Source organism: Glycine max, chromosome 14, assembly GCF_000004515.6.
Source record: "Glycine max cultivar Williams 82 chromosome 14, Glycine_max_v4.0, whole genome shotgun sequence".
Lineage (NCBI taxonomy): Eukaryota > Viridiplantae > Streptophyta > Magnoliopsida > Fabales > Fabaceae > Glycine > Glycine max.
Window position 1 is genome coordinate 34,748,917 of NC_038250.2, and position 22,441 is coordinate 34,771,357.

Below are 22,441 nucleotides of genomic sequence, written 5' to 3' on the forward strand. Positions count from 1 at the left end.
TCATAAAATACTATCAAATGGATATTTGCAAAGTGTACGATCTCCATTAAATTATTTCCGTTATTAAAAGCAAAATCTATTGCAAACATTTTTATTTTATATATTTTTAAGAATAGAACCATCTTGGTGCAACTTTAAGCCACATAACCCTTTCCTAAAATCCTAGATAAACCAACAAATCATTGAAATAAAATTGATTCATATAATGTAATACAAAAGCTTTAGTGAGGGAATTGGATCTAAAATCTGTTCAATGCTATGAATTAGGAGTTGGAGGTGGAACTAGGATTTTCTTCACATTATGGTCTACTCATCAAGAAGTGTAGGTAGGAGGTGGAGAATTGGTGCAAGGGTTGAGCTGGTGGGGTGAACATGATGATGAATTGGAGTCTTCCCAACAGGAAGAGGAGTAGGAGTTAAAGAGTGGTATAGTGATGGTTGTGGTGATATGGAGGGTGAGCTTCTTTGTGGGTAGGAGGGTGAATTGGCGACTTTACTAAAGGAATAGGAGCATGAGTGGGAGAATGCTAGTGGTGGCGGTGATGGTCCGAGCTAATTTTCAACAACCAACTAGGACCGATTGTATGCTTGGGTCTCATTCTGGTCATTCCAAGCTGATTTTTAGAACTATGGGCGATAGCGTTGTATCTGCAACTTATAGATTAAACAATAGTAGATAAATGCTAGTTTTGTGAAGCATTAAAAACTGAGCCAATGCTCTGATCTCTTGATCCTTTGTGTAGAGAATGTTCGAATATCCATCCTAAGATCTCTCAAAGTGAAGAAAGTAAGATAACAATTAAGTTTAAACTCTATCTTCACCTAAAAAGACATGTCACTATCGTGTGAAAACCTACACTGTGCAAAAGTTGGTTTGACCAATGAAGATGGTAGAAAAAGTATGATTCAAGGAAGATAAGCAATGTGCTTTATCAAGTTGGAATGGAATTGCATTTAATGCAACATTTAATGCTCCCAATGGATACCCTCTCCAGACGCTACACCAGACGCAAATGAAGACAATTTAGAAATAACAATTACTTGTTGAAGAAGCCTACAATTACAAGAGGAGTTGAAGTGTTGAAGTTTTTGAATTTTGAACTAAATATTTTGTCCTACCTTCGAGCTACCTATTCTTGTAAATTTCTTAACTTGTAAACCTGTTGTAAGACGCTAGTGGTTGCCCATGTGCACCTTTCTTCAACCAAATCTTCTGATTTGTTTTAGAGTCAAAAGTCACATAGTAGAAATACAATACTTGCATGGGAAAAGCTTGGATAAGCTTTGTGTAAGAGACAAAAATAGTAGTGAAAAATACTAGTATTTTTTGTTGTTGAAAGAAAGTGGAACTTGGTAGATTTTCAAGAGTTGGACGTAGTCTCATTGGTAGAGATAAACCAGTATAAAACTCCTTATGTCTTTGCTTCTATGTTGTATCTATTTAATTGACCTTGAGTTGTGTTTTGTGTGACACCCTCTACCCCATACATATATGTATTAATAATAAAAGGAATAAAAATTCAAATATTAATTAAGAGTATTTAAAACATTTTTTTAATTACAAGCCTTTCAAAAGGGTAAAAGACTCACATTCACCTTTCTAACATCATAATAAAACTTGTCTATATAAATAATAAATTCACTTTGCCTCAAAACAAGGTCGTCCAAAACTTCATACAATTAATATAGAACATATACCCTAATGTCACATCCTATCAGAGCATTGTGTTCTTGTGTCCTCTAGCATGAGGTTCTTCATAGTCATTCACCTATTCATCTGCTCCCATGAACACGAGGTTCGAGATCATCACAAGATCAAAACACAAATAGCACATTGAGAATGAGTTATCACATTCCTAACTAATGAAGAGTAACGATACAACATGTGGGTATAAATATCATAAAAACAAAATAAAACTTACTTAAACATAGCTCACATCATTTCACCACTTTGTCCTCCAACATCACATCATCACACAACACATTTCATTCATTTTCACAACATTCACGTACTCAAGAATCAAAACACAATGTCATCAAGTCAATCAATATCGATCAATACACAAGCGTTATGCAACATATACACTAAGACTCAATCCTATATGCAATGTGGTACCATGTCAGTGAAAAACCACGTCGAGCACCTAGGAGTACATGACAAGACAAACCACACACTAGCAAGTCAAGTCACTCTCACCAGGTAAGATCATAGGAAGACCAGTCAGGGTCACAATGTTTTGCAGGAATGCTCCAACCATATGGGATCAACATAGGCTTAAAGGAGCACTCAAACCACGTGACCCCCAAGGCCTACACTTCAAAGAGTCCGTCAGGGCCTCTCCCTCTTGATTCAGGTCCAACCCAAAAAACATTTTAGCACACAGACTCTATCTATGAACTGTACAAGACACACGACTCCTCAATTGTTCTCAAAATAGTTTTAACTCGTTGCCCTTTAAGGGTCTTAGCATTAACTCGTCGCCCTTAAAGAGTCTTAGCATTAACTCGTCGTCCTAAAAGGGACTTAGCATTAACTCGTCGCCCTTAAAGGGACTTAGCATTAACTCGTCGCCCTTAAAAGGTCTTAGTCGTGTGATTGTATAATTCATAGTTCATAACTCAATGCATATAACATCTCAATCACGTGCATACTCAGTTTATCACATACACTCGATCTCAATCGCAATGGTATAATTTCAATTTAACACGTTATCACACTTCATGAATCATATACACTTTACCTATGAACTATGCAATACACACAACTACTCAATTGTTTTCAAAATTATTTTAACTCGTCAGGTTCCCACAGTGGATCCCATCACAATACTCGTCGCCCTTAAAGGGTCTTACAATTGTGTGATTGCACAGTTCATAACTCACAACTCAATACACACATCTCATCTCAATACACATGTATTTCATCATTCATCACATGTTCAATTTATCACATACTCACAATTTGAATCATCATTTCATAATCTCAACATAACAATTTATACAAAAGGTTTATCACAACATGGGGAGTAAAACCCCTCAAATAGTTTCTCACAATATATCAAAATCAATTAATCAAAATCATGGGTCAAAACACAAAAACATCAAGATCACTCTATTTTATCAACCAATTTGCATCAGGACATCAATAATGTATTTATAATAATAAAGGAAAAATTATAATTTAATAAATATCCCAAAATAAACCTATTTTAATTTTCTAAGGATCCCTACACATGTTCATTCTAACCCCAATTGCGATAAACTCATCTCTTACCTCTAAGCGGGCTCACGTGTCTTCTGACAGCGATAGCGGCATCTCTAGCAATTTCCTGAGATTCCTCAATTTTTTCCTCTGATTGCTCTGATAGGGTTCCCAAATGAGGGAAGCCTCCATTTTATACTGTCTTCGTGAAATTCTTTTTTCTCTCTCCATAGATATTATTTTGCAAATCTCAACGGTGAAGGTGTGAGAAATTGAATCACGAACCACATATTAAATTTTTACAACAATCCAATGGTTAACGAATCTGGAATCGTAGTTTTACCGAGACAGTTCTGGTTTTCTATGGGTAAAGAAAAGGCTACGATGCGAAGTTTATTTTTCTCAGCTCCGACATGATTCAAAATTCCCAACGGTATAAAGGCTCGGAATTGAGTTGCAAACCTGGTGCTTAAATTTCAAGATGATCCAACGGTGAATGAGTCTGAGATCGTCGCTTTTCTGAGACAGGTTAGGTGGTTTGCGGGAAAAAGAGAGGGTTTTGGGAGAAGAGAAAAAAAAAACGAAAATGAGGGGAAAAGGAGGCATAGTCGGTCTGAAAATTGACCTAACATATCACTATTTATACCTACGGTACTCAACTTATTATTTACTCAATTTATTTAAAGGAACTCTATTTTATTTCTTATAAAATGAATAAATCAAATATATATATATATATATATATATATATATATATTCAAAGCATTATTTTATTACAATTATTTTTCTTTATTTATTTAATTATAAAAATCTCACCGTTCTCTAAAACTTTATTTATTTATTTATTTTTACTAAAAAGTCTTTTCAATTTATTTACGAAAAATGGGATGTTACATTTTGATCTGTTGGGAAAACATGTTTTTAAATTTGTTCAAAGTTCCGCCTAATCAAAAAGGTTGTTTTGTAAAAACTTTGTTTTCAATCTTTTTATTAACAAATGATTTGTTCTTTGAAAAAGCTTACAATTTTTTATATCATAATTCAACCCTCCATATTTGTGATTTTTGTCTTTACATCTTTTTTGTCATTTTTATAAGTTTTGTGATTGATTTTCATTTGATCATTGTATGCACTATCTTTGCACTTCTTATAGACTCTTGTATCATTTATTGGTAATAGGGAAGTTTGTTTCTTTGCTTTGAAAGGTTTTCCACTTAAAACTCTTTTGTGTATCTTTGTGAATTTGTAGCTTATAGTTTTTATTAATCATAATTTTTAATGTATAATATATGATGTGTATGAACCTAAAATTGACAACATAGGTAGAAACCTAAAATGGACCACACCTGTATTTTTATTTTTAGTATAAACGTAACATGTGTTTGATTATATACATATGCTGACCTTAAACAGAATCACAATTGAAAAAAAAAAAAAAAACTTAGTTTCTACATAGGTCAATTCCTTAATCGGTGTGAAAAGTAATTTTCTACATTAGTTATGAACTGAGGTAAAAATTGATCATTTTTTACTATGTCTACATCCATAGTAATTCGATAAAGCTCAAGTAGGATTGCCAGCAATTCAAAATAGATGCGGTCTGTACCAAAAAAAAAAAAAGTTTTGATTCTATCTTGCTACTAAATTCTCTTCAATTAATGTTCATTTTAACCAATAATCCAAACCTTATGCTGATACATAACTTTCAAAACAAGCATTTGTTGCGATAAGGATAACTGACAAAAATAAAGTTGCTTAAATTTTTCACTAGAATCCCAAAGGCGCCTAGCAATGAAGCCAAAGAAATCTGTGCTACCAAATGAAGTAGAAGTACGATGGAATGCAAATTTTTTTCCACGTTAATTTTCCTTTCCATACAATCGCTGGTTACTTATAACGAAACAGTCTTTTTTTTCCTTTCACATTTCCTTTTCTATGGCCTTTTAGGCTTTAGAAAAGTCATCAGAGCATGCCACTTTTTTGTTACACAACTGGCATAACTATCATCCTTATTCATCAATTGAAGGACGTGTTGTGTTGGGCAACCTCCTGCCACGCACAAAAGAACTGAATAGATGAAGTGCTCTTGAAGGTTGTGCATAAGGTACCATGTGAGCAGCTCCTCTTACAGTGGCAAAGGTCAACAAATTTCCATACTCAGTTACCCAACCTCCAACCTATATATATGCCACCATTGACCATCAAATTATAACTTTAGCTAGGGAAAGTTGTCTTGATTAACATTGCAAAATCATAATCTAGAATTATGTGACAACCTCAATGATAAATTAAACTGCTTAAAACTATAGAAAATTTTTCAGGTACCTGTCCTTTGTGGAACCAAGCCCCATATGGGACTGTAATCTTGAATTGCAATTCATGAGCTAGTTCACGAATGAGTGTTCGAGATCCCAATAGTGGCACAACAGAATCTTGGTCTCCGCTGTTATCATTAATTTAACATTAAATAGTTAATGACAAACAAAAGGTTATGTCATGAATATTGAATATATCCAATGATATGGGGGATTCTCTAAGAAGGGTCTCCTGCATTGAAGTTACCTGAAAACCCATACTGGGATATGGTTTTGGACTATTCTTTTGAGAATTGGAAGGATGTTGATGTTACCATCGGTGTCTCTGTAGTTTAGAACACTGCAATAAAAAATGTGATCAGTAACAGAAGTCATGGATTTTGAAAGATGAAGTGTTATGTGGCTCAATTTAATTGATGAGGCCAATAATTCTCGGCTACAAGATAATGAAATGCCCTTAGATAAATGTGCTCAGCAAAATATTTTAATTCAACAAGTTTAATATAAACTTTTAAGATTCCAGGCATGTCAGTTAGTGGTTTAAACCACAAAGAAACAGAGTAGTTTATATAGTCTTAAATCCTTGATATCCGAAAGTTAATAATAAAACTTATCACAACCCAATACAATCAACAGTTACCACGACTTAACAAAAAACTGATCATGTACGGAACAAGAATAAGTACTTAAAACATATCAACCGTGTAAAATCCCATCATATATGAAACCAACAAACCCAACAATTTTTTTTATTTCTTGGGTAAGAGACCACCACCAGCGTTTCTCAATTTACAAGGTTAAAAACTAATTTCACTCATAGTAAGTGATTGTCACTGATCCAAAGGAATTTTGTGCACAGAAGAAATCGAACACAGATTTTTTCACTATATAAATGTTCTCATTCATGCGAACGCAACAAGATTTTGTACTTCTGCCCCAATCCTATGGATTAACGCAACACAATTAATTACTGGGATCTATATACTTATAATAATAACAAAATGATTATATAAAACAATAAATATTATACAATATTTAACATTCAATTAATTTAAAATATTGGCTTGTAACTTCTCTGAGGGGTCACATTTGGTGGCTTATCTTTATATATCATATTCACTTTTGTCTTTCAAAAAAATATTAATTTAAGACATGGGAATTTGTGACTCTGCTAGTTCACAAAGGATAAAAAAATTCAGATTGATTATTTTAAAGTATTTTTTACTTACTGACTACACATGGACCAGCTATAAGGAAGATTTGTACGGTTTGCATGAAGAGCCTTTTGGACCTCAGGGAGATTGAAGTAAAAACGTCTTTCTAGAGTCATACACACATCTACACTAACACTTATTTTAGTTGCCTGCATTCAAGTAAAGCAATTACTTAATTAGCATATAGATTCATACAAAAAAAATAAAGAAATAAATAAATTATGTATCACCAGAACAAAATTGAAGAGGCCTACCATCCTTTTCAATCTGAGTTCTTGTTCCATAATGGATGTATAACAAACATCTAGAATTACATCATAGTTGTTTATATAATCACCAACAATGAGATTTGCTTCATATATGGCATTGTTGCACAATTGAGAAACATTGTGAGGACTTGCATAGACATAATCATCAAAATCACAATCATTCATAATGGCAAGGCCAATTTCATCAGAAATCATTCCATGTGACCAGAAGTATTCATAAATTGCAGGTGCATCCCGGTCAAGTCTCAAAAGTGGGTTTCCAATCTAATTAAAAAGAAAAAAAGGATATTAGTATGACTTTTAAAATATCAGTAAGATAGATAACTGAGACTCATCCAATTGTAATACAAACAGAAACTTAGAAAATTAAAGGCAAAAGATGTATCACATGAATGGGATCTTACAGCAACTCCTTTAATATTGAATTTGGAACCAGTTGAACGAGCATTATGGTCCAATAAAACATTAGTTAATTGAGGTATATAGTGTCCTGCATGACATAAAGTTTAATAAGAAACCGAATATATTATGAGATCGAAGTATATAGGCAATAAAAATAGAAGTATTAAAACTGTAATCTAACTGAATTACGGTAGCTAAAATATAAAATATTTCTAAACACGAGATTTGCAAAATGAAATTTCAATTGCGTAAGTAAATTGCAAAATTGATTTTGATAATGGTTTATTGAACCTGCATAGCTTTCTCCAGTAAGGAACAGCTCCCTTGTTATGTAAGATGGAAACTTCTCGTACCATTTCAGCATGAACAAATACATATCATTGGCTGCCAAAAAGTAATGTGTTCACATAAAAACACTCACTTTTTGGAAAAATAATTTAGATCAATGTCCTATTTTACTATAATTATTTTAGAATTTTCATTTGTCTTCTACTTCTGTGTACTGGGTTACTTTACCTCACAAGGCCAAACCTTCGTTGGTGAGAATTCTTGTCACTACAATGATTCATTACTGCTTGAGAGATGCCACTAAATCACAAAGGATACCTTAAGTACTTTTTCATTTCACTCACCCAGTTTGAATCTTCTGGATATATTCTTCAATCTTTATCACTTTGTATAGGGTGAAACTTTATTGAGATAGTTATATAAATCAATTCCCACTTTATCAGCTTTAAGTGAACCAGAGGAAGATAGAGAGGCAGGGGATGAAGTGATGTCGTTTCCCTCTACTATTTCCAATCAAACAGAATCCAATTGTCTAATATAGAAGCCTTTCTGTTTGGTTGAATGAAAGGGAACAGAGGAGAAGAATTTTAATGGAATAGAAAAAGAGGAAATTTTAACTACATATTTTGTTTGCTTAAATAATGAGAGGAGAGGAGAGAGAGAATAGTTCTCTACACTTGCTTGGTTAGCAGGGGATGCCAAGCTTTAGTGAAACTATATAAAAAAATAAATTAAACTCACTTTTCCACCCTTCCAAATCTTCTAATATAGAAGAGAAGCCCAAATTGAGTAAGCAGAGATTTTGCTTTTTCTATTTTCCTCTCCTCTTAAAAATTGAACTTGTTAACAAAAAAAATATTAAATCACTCATCCCCTTTTCTTCTCAGGGGATGCCAAGCTTTAGTGAAACTATATAAAAAAATAAATTAAACTCACTTTTCCACCCTTCCAAATCTTCTAATATAGAAGAGAAGCCCAAATTGAGTAAGCAGAGATTTTGCTTTTTCTATTTTCCTCTCCTCTTAAAAATTGAACTTGTTAACAAAAAAAATATTTAATCACTCATCCCCTTTTCTTCTCTTCCTTCCATTTTTCTCAAACCAAACACTCTAAATTAAAGTAGTAGAAGAGCATGGTAGTCGAAGATGGAAAGAGAAAAAAAAAACAGAAAAATAAAAGAGAATAGGCCAGTTTTGTTACCAGTGGAGGCATCTCCAGAATTATAATCTGAAGTTGTATTTGAGTATGACCAACCAACTCCAGCTGGAGACTCCACAAAAAGAAGGTTGGATGCTACAAATGACACAATATCAATATCAAACCAGTACACCAAAAATATCCAATATCAAAAAAGGAGTAACTCATGTCAAATACTAGTGTACTATGTGTCATACCTTTATTCCAAGACATCGAATTTCTTCGGAGACCACGTCCATCACCTTTAGGATAAAAGGGTCCCAATTCAGTAAAAGCACCTCCTCCAATGGAGGAACATCCAGGACCTGAAAAACAATGGAACTTAGTTCTTAAATATTTGAGTTGCACCCAAACATGCCAACCTTAATTTTCTCACACAGCTTACAATGATATTACTAATATAAACAAAAATATAAGGCTATGTTTGAGCGCAACATTATAATGTGAATATGAACAAAATTTGATGACTAACACAGCATTTGGATCATTGAAAGTGAAAAGTGTTGTTACATTTAGTTTCTGAAGCTAACAAAAATTAAAGTAAGTCCTAGAATTTTTAGTTCTTTCATCTAATTTCTTAAACTTAAGTACTTACTGTCACACTACTCCCTAAACAATGTTAATATATGATCACTCAGTTTTTTGAATTTTGGACTAAAACAATTGACTGGTTACACTTTGAAGGACTTTTTTTTTAATTATCTTACTTTTACAGATTAATGGGACAATATTATACACTTTCACAAATTTTTCCTTTTAGACTAGAGAACGGATTTTTCAATTATTTAGGTTAAAACTAAAGAAATGAACACCGTTTATTATAAATTTCACTGTATGTTATGTGGAGTGACATAATGTCATGAAAGAAGAATCTCTATGTTGGAAGATTTGATGTAGCAGTTATAGTTTTTTTTTTTTAAAATATAGGTGCTACAGAAAAACTAGAGTCAGTTCACGTTTTTTATCAGCAATTCAGCAGGATCTGCGAAAAGAGATCAACAGTGGAAGCAAACAGGAGTTTCTGTTGAGTAAAAAGACAACACAGAACTCAAATTGCTTGTGGACAAATACGAATCGATGACACCTTCCTTAGCTTTACATAAAAAGAAAGGAAAAAAGGAATAAAAATAATAAAAACACAAAATAAATAAATAATTAAAAGAATGAAGAAATTATTTTTCATAGAGACAGAAACCAAACATACCAAACACGAAAACTTTGACAAGGTATTGAAGACTCAAGAGTATGCTGTGAAAGAAGAAGAAAAATTGGAAGAAAAATTGAGTCCATTTATGAGAGAACCCACATCATGCATGATTTACTTAAACCAACTAAACTCCTACATCAAACTAGAAAGAGGGGAAAAACCATAAATATGATTGATAAATGGAACAATTCAGGTTTTGGAAATTTGCTAGCTAGTGAATATGACATAATAAAGGGTGGGTACCATAAGTTTATAACTAACCTCCATTGAGCCAAAGTGTGAGGGGCTTCTTGTGAGGGTCTTGCTCAGCCTCCACAAAATAGTAGAAGAGGCTCCTTCCATGCTTGGCATCTACATCAACATATCCAGCAAATTGCTTAAACCCAACCTTGGGTTGGCCAGGCAATTTCACCACCAAATCCTCAGCTGGATACCCTTCTACTACTCCAACAGTGCCCAGAAAACTAGCACACCCCACCACAATTATGACCCCAACTAACCAACACCTACCCATTACCACAACACCCTCACTTGAAAGCCACCCTTTGTCCATTCTCTCACAAATCTTTTATCTTTTTTATAGGCAAGAACATATACACTGAAGTACTCTAAAGGCTAATTCTAGGCCGCTCCTCTTCTCTCTCTCTCTCTCAAAAAGGTAAGAAATGATTTTTTTCCTAAGTCAAAATGAGTGAATTAATTATGATACTTTAATTTGTCCTTAATAAGGACATGTGTTTTGTTAAGGGATAGGAGAGGCACGTGAGTTCTGGGTTTGCTTTAACAAAAAGGCATGACCCTACCCCAAGATCAGAATCGCATAGTGTAAGACCCAAATGCATGATGGAATGCAGATAATAAATATAGGTAGAAAGTGGAAGAAAAAGAAGTACTATGGAATAAGTAATTTAAAAGGAACAGAAGAAAGTTAAAGGTTGTGGAAGGATGAATGGCATAGATGCTAATAATATTGGTAAACCGAGTTCAAAAGTAGATAAGGTAATCATAGTTCATCAAATCAGTCAACTAACGAATAGTTAAACCAATTATTTCTAATATATATATATATATATAAATGACATATCAAGATTAAAATATTTTAATTAAAATTAAAATTTCATTTAATTATAAAATTTTTATAAGATTTATCATATAGAAAATCAAATATTTATGAAGTCTTAAATATATTTTAAACTTATCATCATTATGATTACCACTATCATGATTGTTTTTGCAACAATTGTCATGGATGCCACCACAACTACCACCATTGTAACACCCTTAATATAGTTTTTTAAATAACCCATTGATTTAGATGATGAAAAGATAGTCATCAATTCTCATTAATGTTAACTCCAAAGATTAGAAAAGATTGAGGAAATTTTTGGAAAAAAAAACTTTTCATTCCAATTTCATAAATCATCACTTGATTTTCAAAACGTGCTTAATAAAACGTAATAACCACTTAATGTGTTAAAATCTCAAGTCAGTGAGTAAAATACAAGCGTAAATAAACCATCCATCCTTAATAATAGGCATGGTCCCCAAATATAGATAAATAAGTGTCATGTGTCATAAATAGTAGCAAAATATGTGCATATCACTGAAACCAGTGAGTAACATATCCATTCACTCAATCATTACATGACATTTAAAATTTTTTTGCCGAGGGTTGGAAAACCTCAAACCCAATCATTACTTGACATTTTATAATCAACACCATTAATATATAAAATCAGATTCATAACATGCAACATGTTTTGTCAAGTAGTCACACTCATTTGGTCTTACAACATATAACATAACAATTCCCATAATTTCACATAGTAAAGTATAAATCAAAGTAAACAACACATTTCGCAATTCACATTGTTTATTCCATGCATTTCTACATATTCATGACACATTCTCACTTGGAATTGTACATAATTATCGACATTGAAATCAACTTTCTCATTGATGTAGAAATTCATTTAGGACAAACGTATATGCTTCTCAAGGTTTTCAAATGCAAAGAACTCAGTTTTGTACTCAAAATTTCCTAAATCAACTTCCATTTGACCCTAGTACCAAACTGCCCTGTACATAATTCCTAAGAGCACAAAACTTGTTTTCTAATTTCCAAGAGTTTTAGAATTCATTTCTATCAAATTTTATATCAAATCCTATGTTTTCAAACCCGAGGAACTCATTTCCATGGTCAAAATGTATAGAAACCAAGCTCATGGGTGTAGTTCACTTAAAACAGTGTAAGATTTATCGAAAAGAGCAAAACTTGAAATTGTGATTCCATAAGCTATACTAACTCAAATAGGATGAATTTTGATGTCTAGCCCTAGGTTTTTGGACCTAGTGAGTTCGATTTTGAGGTCCATAACCATAGATTCCAACTCCAACTTCAAAAAATTTGAAAACAGAGCAATATGCATATATAACTAGACCTAACTTTAAAATTTAATTTCAAATGCTATACAACTCCCAATGTGACATATCATATATGCTTTTCTAGGTTTGGGGGGGGGGGGGTCAAGGAACTCATTTTTGTGCATAGAATACACAAATATAACACACATGATACATAGTGGCACAGGTACAAAATATTAAATTCACACAAAAACATACAAAATCACAACATAGATGAAGTTTATCTTCATAACATCGAAGCATGGATACTAAGAGATCAAATACTCCTCCCTTACCTCTTGGTTGACACAAAGAAGCAAAGAGATGAGCGTAGGGTGAGTTGAAGCTTTGAGCACCTCCTAGAGCCACCACTAGAGAAATTAGCATTTAACATCAATTTTTATGGACATTCAACATCGATTTTGAACCGATGTTGAAATGACCTTCGCTAAAAGTAAGTCATTTTTAACATTAGTTATAAAACACAATGTTGAAATCCACTTTACAAAATCGGTTCTACCCAAAACCGACGTGGTATAGTAGCAAATAGACAAAACAAAGAAGCAAAAATGACATTGATTATGGAAAAACCGATGTTATAATGCACCATACAACATCAGCTCTACAAAAACCGATGTTGTATAGTACTTACAACATCGCTTTATCCAGAACGGATGTTGTATGGTGCATTACAACATCGGGTTTGATCAAAATCGATCTTGTAAGGTGCACCGATATGGTATAGCACAATACAACATCGGTTTTGACATAAACAATGTTATTTTTGCAATTTTTTTATATTTTGTTTACTTTTTAAATGAACCCAAACCTGCAAATTAAAAGCAAAACCAATACAGGCCATAACCAAACCAATCTAGACAGTATATATTATATTTAAATTATTTATTAAATAAATACTATTAAATAAAGAAACACTAAAAGTACATGAAACAATAATCTCAATACATAAATATCATCTACAATCTAAGATTTATATAACTCTAACAATTGTAAAATTCCTTAAACACTTAGTGCTTCATTTCTAACTCTTAGTAAACATTTTGCCCACTGAATATGAATTCTCTTTATTCTTTCTAGTTCCAATGGTCTTGGATCAGTAAAATTTTACATCATATAATAAAACATAACTTAATCAGTGTAAATAATAACAACTATAACAAATGAAATTACTTTGGAAGTAAACAATTATCATTTTTCAATTATCCTTGAAACTCTTAGGACTATAGTTGACATCCAATGCATGACGTAATAGTCGCACTTAGTGCTTCCTCTTTGCTTATTACACTCAATTCAAAAAAATTTGAATTTATCCCAAAATTAGTGTACAAAGTAATAAAATGTCATTTTGAAGAGATCAATCATTGTTTAAATTACTTACTTTAACTGGAATCCATTTAGCATTTTCCTTTGAATTTACTTTCGTGTTTATCATTGAATCGCTTCAAAGCACCAGTTAAGAGAAACATGCATGTATATTGTATGATATCGATTAAAATATTAAAGTCAAATGCTAAGGATAAAGTAAATGTGTTACAAACTAAAACTGACCTGTTAACTATTCCTTTGATGTAGTTGTCAAGCTTATTGTGCAAGGAACATAATCAGGCGACAACATTGTCCTTAGGACATATAACAACTAGTTGCCGATGTCCACTACATTGGAGCATATTAAGTTATTATAATCCATACATTATTTAAATGTGTTTGTTAATTTTCTTACCCATTCTAAAAGGTTCCTAGGTAGACATCTCTCTGTGAATTTTGCATCCATTTCTTAATATAATCCTCACATTCAAACAGCGATTCCCTAATTTTTGTATGGACCGTAGCTCAAGGAATCCATACAGAGAACCATTCCCTAATCGCATACTTAACTCATTCATATGCCTCTTTTTATTGGAATAATGGAAATTATTAATCAATTTAACACAATCAATTAGGTAATAGACTATTATTAAAATGTACTTACATAATCCACAATTTTATAACAGTGATGTTCAGACATTGACCACCGTGTGCTATTTCCTCAAGATCTTCATGCTTTATGTACAAGGAAATATTATCATTGTAGACCCCAAACATAGTTGCATCCCACGTCACCTGCATAGGCTTGAGGAAAAGTTACGGGATCATCAAAGTCATCTAATATATGGGATCCTTATCATGTTTCGGCCTATCAATAGGTTTCTTTGGTCCCTTTGGTACCTGTTTATCCTACATAGTTAATAAACATAAATTAATAATAGTCAACACTTTTTTTCAAAATACATGTTATGATAAAGGCTTTACAAGATGTTTCGGCCAAATAATGAAGGTGTGAAAAGCCTGCCCCACTAATTGAACATCTTCAGTGGATTTAAGGATGCAAGCATCAGCATCTTGAACTTCTTCAACACCTACCTTGACCATATCATTGCCCAAAGGGAAACTAGGCGGGGAGGATTGTCATCAACATATAACCCACGCCTATCTAATGCATTAGTGTTTGGGTCTTATCCTAAGGGATCAACACAACTTCCCTTTGTGTTGACACGGGCACCGAAAGGAACAACTGCTAGCTCAAATAGATGTACAATTCCCTGGAACTGCATCTGGATGAAGGACAACATTAGTTGCCTCATCACTTTTCCAGTGATAGACTGTTCCAACTCATCTATAATATTTTGTGTCAACTCCTCTTTAATATTTTGTTTGAGTCGATCCAGCTCTTCTAGGCTTATCGACGTAGATGTGTAGGAGCCTATTCATGGTGGTCCAAAGTATTACCTGATGGTGACATCGGCTCCAGCAACACAGATACGACCAAGGTGCTTTGGTTGCTAATAGTAGTAGTCAGTAAGTCCTGACGTCCATGGGCTACAAAGCTATCCCGTGCAGACTGCTTTTTTAGGGAATTATGCAAGCAACAAAATATGAAATTGTTTACTGACTATTGTTGTTATTATATATAGTTGCATTTGAAACTATATATTAACTTACAATCCTATCAGCTATTTGGCGTGTAGCCTCAGATGTCATCCGACCTGATTTTTTTGTGCGAGCTAGCTTCCACTTCATGTTTCGTCTAATGGGAGATGAAGGATCAATGATTGCTTCACTGCTCCCAGATTGGGCTGCATGCTCCAATCATTTATTTTGTTTTCCCATGAGACAACACGTGAGGGGTGATAAGTGCCAAATTTTAGTTATTTTTGGGATTAAATTGTTTGCACTTATCTTTTGATTGTAATAGTTTTCTTATAAACTACTCTTAAATCTAGTTGTTTATATACATTGTACATTTACTAATGTTGTTTTTCAAATATGAAAGATTCATCCATCATATTGTAGGTTTTGATGGATGTTTGTTAGATCCAAAAACAAAGCCAAACAAAAGGACAAAATGGTCTTTTCACAAAGATTTCTTACCTCAAATTTGCCCTGGCTAGCAACCAGCTTGCCTGGGCTAAGGATCTTACTTCAGCCCTAAGCAAGCAACTCGCCTAGGGGAGCTACAACTCATCTTGGCGAGTGGATGCCTTCACCAGTAAGCAACAAATTCACTTGGGCGAGCTACAGCTCGTCTGGGCGAATTTGTCTGCTCTCCTAGGCTGTTTTCTATAAATAGCCATGCATGTTGAAGGAGAAAAGGATCCCAGCAGAACTAGAAAGAGAGAAAAACGCAGAGAGATCCAAAAAGAAGAAGGAGAAAAAGATCCCATTGTATGGTGTGTCTTGTTATGTACTCCTAAGTGCCCCAGGGTGGTTTTTCACTAACATGGTACCACATTGCATATAAGCTTGAGTCTTAGCATAACTGTCTCATGCGCTTGCTAATTGTTTATTATGAAATTGATGTGTTATTATGTCTTGATCAGAGCGTGTGATTCTTGTGTAATGTGATTGATAATTGAAAAGTGTGATTGATGGATGAAAAGTGAACTTTGAATGACAAAGTTGTGGAATTACGTGAATTACGTGTAAGTAAGTTTTATTTGGTTTATATGATATATATATCTAGTTGTCTTGTTTCTCTATTAGTTAGGAATGTGATAACTCACTCCCTGTGTATTGTTTGTGTTTGGATCCTATGTTGATCTTGAACTTTGTGTTCGGGGGAGCAGATGATTAGGTGAATTGTTTTAAGGAACCTTGTGTTGAAGGACGTCGAGACACAACACTCTGATAGGATGTGGCATTGGGGTATAGGGTTTTATATTAATTGTATGAAGACTTAGACGGCCTTGTTTGAACCGAGATGACTTTATTATTTATTTGGACAAGTTTGAATATGATGTAGAAGAAAGTGAATGTGAGTCTTTTATCCCTTTGAAAGGCTTGTATTTAAAAATGTAAAAAAATACTTTTAATTAATATTTGAATTTTTATTCCTTTGTTAGTATATATGTGAGGGGTAGAGGGTGTCACACAGTGGACCCAGAAAAGTCCAACAAGGCACTAGGTTTTCCTGCTTTAATTATAGGTCTCTGCTAGTTCTATGGAGTACTGGTCACACCAACAAAACACATCTGACCTCCAATTAACAGATCATTATTGACAAATATTGTATGCCAAGGTAGGTACAGCAACCAAAGCAGGTTCAACAACCTTGGCTAGCAGCAGATGCCCCATCACCACCTCCACAACAATCGCCATCATTCGAGTTCATCTCAGCACACTTGCAGAGGATGGAGCTCCAGATGCACACATACATGTGTCATTTGGCTGACCAGTAGGTAGCAAATCATAAGGGCGAAATGCAGTTGAATGATAACTTCTACCACTACACATTGCACCAGCATCGCCAAGACCCTAACCCTTACCCTTGACCTACTCCCGAGCAGTTTAGAGCCACTGTTGCGAGGCCTAGAGACAAGCCTATTTTTCAGGAGGAAGCAAGTCCTACAAATGCTCAAAGAGCTACCCAAGGAGATGGAGGACGAGTAGAGGAAGATGAAGACATGGCGGGTCTTGTTGATTATTTTATGGGAGGAAATGGATCTTCCTAGCCATGATCTTAAAAAATTTGTGACTTGTCGTTATTTTCATTGATCGCTTTCACTACCTTAGTTACTATTTTGGATTTTTGTCTACAAACTTACGCTTCTTTATTTTGAATAATTTATGCATGGTTTGATATTCTGTTAGTATAGTTATAGATTATAACTCTTTTTGGGACTTAAGCAGAAAATTTTTCTTGAACATAACATGCTTTGGAAAGAATCAAACAACCAATATTTTTGAAACTTATTTTTTGGATTAGAACACAACAAACAAATTCTTTTGAAAACATTGAGAATGAAAAACAATGAAGGACTTTCCCAAAATCCAAATGAATTCAGATGTTTTTGCATGGACTTGATAAAAGAACAACTTTCAAAACACTGATTTAATTTGAATATGGAAATAGGCCTTAAGCTTTAGTAACTGTGTACAACCACAAATTTTACATTTAGTGTCCTTATTGATATGTTCTACAGTTGGTTTTGCATGAATTTCTAATTGTCATAACATATGATTCATGGATATGATCTAGGCATTCTTTCTTTCTTTAACTATCCTAATGTATATTATTTTACCATTTGCAAGCCCTTTGAGCCAAACACTTGATATTTTGTTGGAACACTAACCTAGGATAAAAGTTTCCTACCTTACCTTAGGTTAGGAGAGCAAGGGTGTTTTGATGGGGATTTTCTATCATTTGGCGACTAATGTTATGTAAATACTTTGTTTTTGTGGGTATTAAAGGACCTATTGATCCATGATGATTATGCACATTATCTTTGATTTGATGGGAAATGACTTGCAAAATTGATTTATGACATATCAGTGATTGGAATTGAGATGAAACACTTGTCTGTGTGAGAATTATTCACCTTTGAGAGGTTATCCTCTGCTCGAATGCATCCAGTGTTTCCTCTTATTTCTTTAGAAACAAAATGTGAATTGATCTTAATCTCATTTTTGGTTCTATGAATCCCAACAGCCACACCAAGAAACTTGTTAGACTATTGGCAAGCGTACCAATTGTTGTTGCAGGTTACATGTTTATAAAAGAGTTCGTCTCCACAGAGACTTGAGTTACTTAATTCATTCTGATAAAGGTTATCAGTTCAATAGTTATGTACAGATTTAATCAAATGTCATTGGTTTTGGTTTAAATAACTAAAGATAACTGAAAGTAAAAGAATAGTGAAAATAAAGGATTTACGAAAATAAAAAAAATTATGAGAATAATGGAAATACCAAAAATATGGCAATAACAGAAATAATGGAATTTAGTGCATCAGAAATACATAAAATTACGGAAACAATAATAACAACTTAAATTAATTCAAGAAAATATAGGATTGGATTTCATTGTTCATACCCTTAGTATCCTAATAAGATTAACATATATGAATCATTTTCTAACATTACTGATGCACACATTAAATTATCCCAAGTCGATCCCTCGCACTTGGAACTTCTCTTGCATACTAGCCTTAGGGGGTTTCTTTTCTATTGTCTTCCCCTTATCATCTTTGGGCTTTGAAGGTGCAGCCCCCAAAAGTCCTTAGGCTTGGTTCTTCCGTGGATAAGAGTGAAAGCCATAAGATTTTGAAGAAGGCTTTCTTTTAAGTTGCTGCTCCACTCTTATACAAAGTTGGACTAGCTCATCTTGGTCCCTATATGGAAGGAGTTCAACCTTGTCCCTCACTTCCACATTAATCCCACTAAGGAACCTAGCTATGCTTGTTTTTTCCTCCTCCCTAAGTCCAGCTCTTAAAAGGAGTAGTTCCATTTGTTGTCTATATTCTTCAACACTCATACTCCCTTGTCTAAGCCTTTGGAGCTTGTCCATAAGCTATCTTTCATAGTAGGAGGGAATGTGCCTATTCCTAAGGGCACTCTTAAGATCATTCCAATACACTACTGGAGGATCCCTATGAATCCTTCACTACTAAAAAAAAGGCTTTCTACATCGGTTATTGCAAAAACCGATGTTAACGAAAGCGCGGCGGCATTTTTGTAAATAAATGGAGTTACTTAACATCGGTTTTATAAAAACCGATGTTAACTACTTAATGTTAACATCGGTTATTTAAATAACCGATGTTAACATGAGGTTAAGATGAATATGTTAACATCGGTTTTGTAAAAACCGATGTTAACTTCATAGTGTTAACATCGGTTTTGACAAAACCGATGTTAAGGAGTTGAACTGAACATCGGTTTTTTGAGAAACCGATGTTACCTTGTTGAAGTTAATTTATCCTTAAAAAACTGATGTTGATGTTGTTATGTTAATAAGTTAAAACGTGTTGAAATTTCACAACTCGCGCGCTCGAAAACCCTGCTGCACTCTCTCTTCTCTTTCTCCTCCCACCTGAAATCTGCCAGAAACTGCTCGGTCGACACCCACATTGCCCCACATTCATTTCGATACTGTTGGAAACCGCTGGCTGGAACCCACAGAACCTTCTATCAAAGAAAAGTCGAAGAAAACCCTACACTGCTGTTGGAACTGTGTGGGTCGAAAAAACCCTACACTGCTCTTGGAACAGTCGTGGGTGCTCAAAGCTCAAAGCTTTCTACGCTGCCAGTTAACAAGGTATGAGCTCTACCTTAGTTTGTTGCTCTTCTTAGTAAGTTCTTAATCAGTGCGGTGGCATTGTCCGAAGGTTCTTATCAAATTATTGGGTCATTTTGTCCACTTGGCTAACCATATAAAAGTATCAATAAGAATGGTAATGTGGGGTTTCATTTTGTTGTGGCAGTTGATTGTGCTTTTTCTGGTTTTCAAGCTTGACGAGAGTTACACGCCGAGCAAAGTTTCCATCCGTGCCGGTGATGGTTTTCACAACTTGAAGGTAAATTTTTATTTTATTGGTTTGTGTTTGATTGGGATGATTATGCTTAATTATTTGGTGTTGACTTTGGGAACATTTTTAGGAGATTAAGACCGTGGAACTCGTGAAGGCAACTGGGTGGGCTTATCTATCCTTGTCTGGAGCTGATCCTAGATAACTACAGTGTTCTTTCTGTATCCAGTTTTTGTTGGTTTAAGTTTGTATCCAGTTTTTGTTGTTTGGAGGCCTGGATTTTTGTTTTCAACGAAATTTTGTGTGCATGTTTTGGTAGATTTCTAGCATAGAGTAAAAATTAAAAGAATGGTAAGTAAGGAATTAAACAACAAAAACAAATATTGATCTTAGAAGAGTTTGCTGGCGAATTCATGTATCTCCCTCCCTTCAATACGACATGAAGCAGATTTTGTGGCAAGTTCTCTCAGCTGTGACACACTTCTTCCCAATTGCAAAGCCATCTTCATTTCAAATAGCTCTCCATTTTCTCTTTTGTCCAAGTCTTTCTCTTCAATTGCGGTTTCAATTGTCTCCTCCAACAGCTGAAAAAATCCACCACAGGTTCTGTACATTTCAAACACCATGCCAACTTGCCCTCCATGCTCAAAAGCATTAACCACCGTGGCCAACGCCCCAGCAAGGGCAGGAACTAATCCATCTCCTGAAAACACAGACCCTAGTGCAACAATTCCTGTGAGCAAAGGTGCTGAAACAGCAAAACCCTTGTTTTTCTTCAGTGCAATATTCCCTAACCTCTCATAGTCTTCCATGTCTTTTCTCTTCAACACTTCAATAACCTCCCTCATTTCCTCTTCCAACTCCACATTCCATCCATTATTATTGTTGTTCTTAATCTCCATTATCTTGTCTTCGTCGTTGCTTGATAATCTACTTTCCGGCCACCATCTAGCTGCTTCAAACTTTGCTGGAAACTTTTCGAGCATTGCACCACCCAACAAGGGGAGTGGATAAGCCTTGTCTAGAGCCAAAACCTTCTCTATTGCATCCCTCACATCTCCTTCACTTGGATTTCCAATGGCGATTTCTGTTTGGATCTGTGTCTGAAGCTGCTTAAACAGTCTTGCAGTGTTTCTTTGTTCCTCAGCAAGTTGTGAGGGTTGGATTTTGTTGGTAGCAAGTAGCATCCCCGTGGCTGCAGAAAACAAAAGTGCTGATGATAGTTTAAGAGCCAAAACTGGTGCACCATCATAACTACCTGCAACACCAGCCATGGTTGAAGCCGCGAGTGTTAGCATGTTGATCGAGTTTAGTAGGAGCATTTCTCACCCCTGCCTATCTTCCAGCAGAATTGTTTAGAGACAACAGTCATACTATGGTCTTGATTAAGTGCCTTTAGGTCAGCCCACCAGGTTGAGAAATGCTGTTTGTGAGGCCCCTGATCCAATCCTCTCCACCCCTTATATTTAGAGATCAAAATCCTATTCCACAGCTGGTGTGGTTGGTGAAACATGAACCATTTCCACTTGATTAGTAGAGAATTATTTAAAATTCTCAAATCTTTGACCCCCAAGCCTCCTACATCTCTAGAAGCAACATTGTGTCCAAGATACCCATGCAATCTTCTTCTCTTCTAGTTTACCTCCCCACAAAAATTGTCTTTGAATGGAAGATAACCTATTAATGACTGTTTTAGGGGCCTTGAAAAAAGATAAGTAAAACAAAGGTAGTGCTATTAAGACAGCCTTAATAAGAGTGAGTCTGCCAGCCATGGATATGTTTCTCTTATTCCACCTATTCAGCCTATCTTCAAATTTCCTAATTACAGGATCCCACACCACCCTTCCTTTGGGATTGACAGCAATCGGAATTCCTAAATAACAGAAAGGAAATTGAAGCAAAGCACAGTTAAGATAGTTTGCAGCATGAAGACACCACTCCTCAGATTGACCAACAGCTCCAAATTTGCTCTTAGCAAAATTAATTCTCAATCCAGAAACCAGCTCAAAACTCCTGAGAATAACCTTCATAGTTTTGACATTTGCCATAGATGCTTCTCCGAAAAATATCGTATCATCAGCATATTGGAGAACATCAACATGCACCTTATTGCTCCCCACCAAAATGCTTGTAAAGCAT

At 34.6% G+C, this 22,441-nt stretch overlaps 2 protein-coding genes across 3 annotated transcripts; both read right to left on the reverse strand.

The window, feature by feature from the left end:
• Nucleotides 1-4,803: 4,803 nt before the first annotated feature.
• Nucleotides 4,804-10,937, reverse strand: LOC100801752 (serine carboxypeptidase-like 42). 2 transcript variants are annotated; one of them, XM_003544692.5, is made up of 10 exons: nucleotides 10,356-10,936; nucleotides 9,085-9,192; nucleotides 8,891-8,983; nucleotides 7,694-7,786; nucleotides 7,405-7,490; nucleotides 6,986-7,264; nucleotides 6,747-6,880; nucleotides 5,765-5,857; nucleotides 5,528-5,645; nucleotides 4,804-5,379 (listed from the first exon to the last, which is right to left on the reverse strand). In XM_003544692.5, the coding sequence occupies exons 1-10, from the start codon at nucleotides 10,645-10,647 to the stop codon at nucleotides 5,212-5,214; spliced, it is 1,464 nt and encodes a 487-aa protein (XP_003544740.2). In that variant the 5' UTR covers nucleotides 10,648-10,936; the 3' UTR covers nucleotides 4,804-5,211. The 2 variants fall into 2 exon arrangements, with proteins under 2 accessions (XP_003544740.2, XP_006596272.1); XM_006596209.4 differs by lacking the exon at nucleotides 7,694-7,786 and having other exon boundaries at nucleotides 10,356-10,937.
• Nucleotides 10,938-20,691: 9,754 nt separating this feature from the next.
• LOC100791497 (probable F-box protein At4g22030) lies at nucleotides 20,692-21,624 on the reverse strand. The gene has a single exon (XM_003544032.3). The coding sequence runs from the start codon at nucleotides 21,622-21,624 to the stop codon at nucleotides 20,692-20,694; it is 933 nt and encodes a 310-aa protein (XP_003544080.1).
• Between the last annotated feature and the right edge of the window lie 817 nt (nucleotides 21,625-22,441).

Bases quoted from the DNA above. Each gene is read 5' to 3' on its own strand.
- LOC100801752 (XM_003544692.5), bottom strand. From the start codon at position 10,647: ATGGACAAAGGGTGGCTTTCAAGTGAGGGTGTTGTGGTAATGGGTAGG. The intron at 5,858-6,746 runs GTAAGTAAAAAA...TTTTTATTGCAG, and splicing joins AGCTGGTCCATGTGTAGTCA to TGTTCTAAACTACAGAGACA. The intron at 5,646-5,764 runs GTAACTTCAATG...TAATGATAACAG, and splicing joins ATCCCAGTATGGGTTTTCAG to CGGAGACCAAGATTCTGTTG.
- LOC100791497 (XM_003544032.3), bottom strand. From the start codon at position 21,624: ATGCTCCTACTAAACTCGATCAACATGCTAACACTCGCGGCTTCAACC.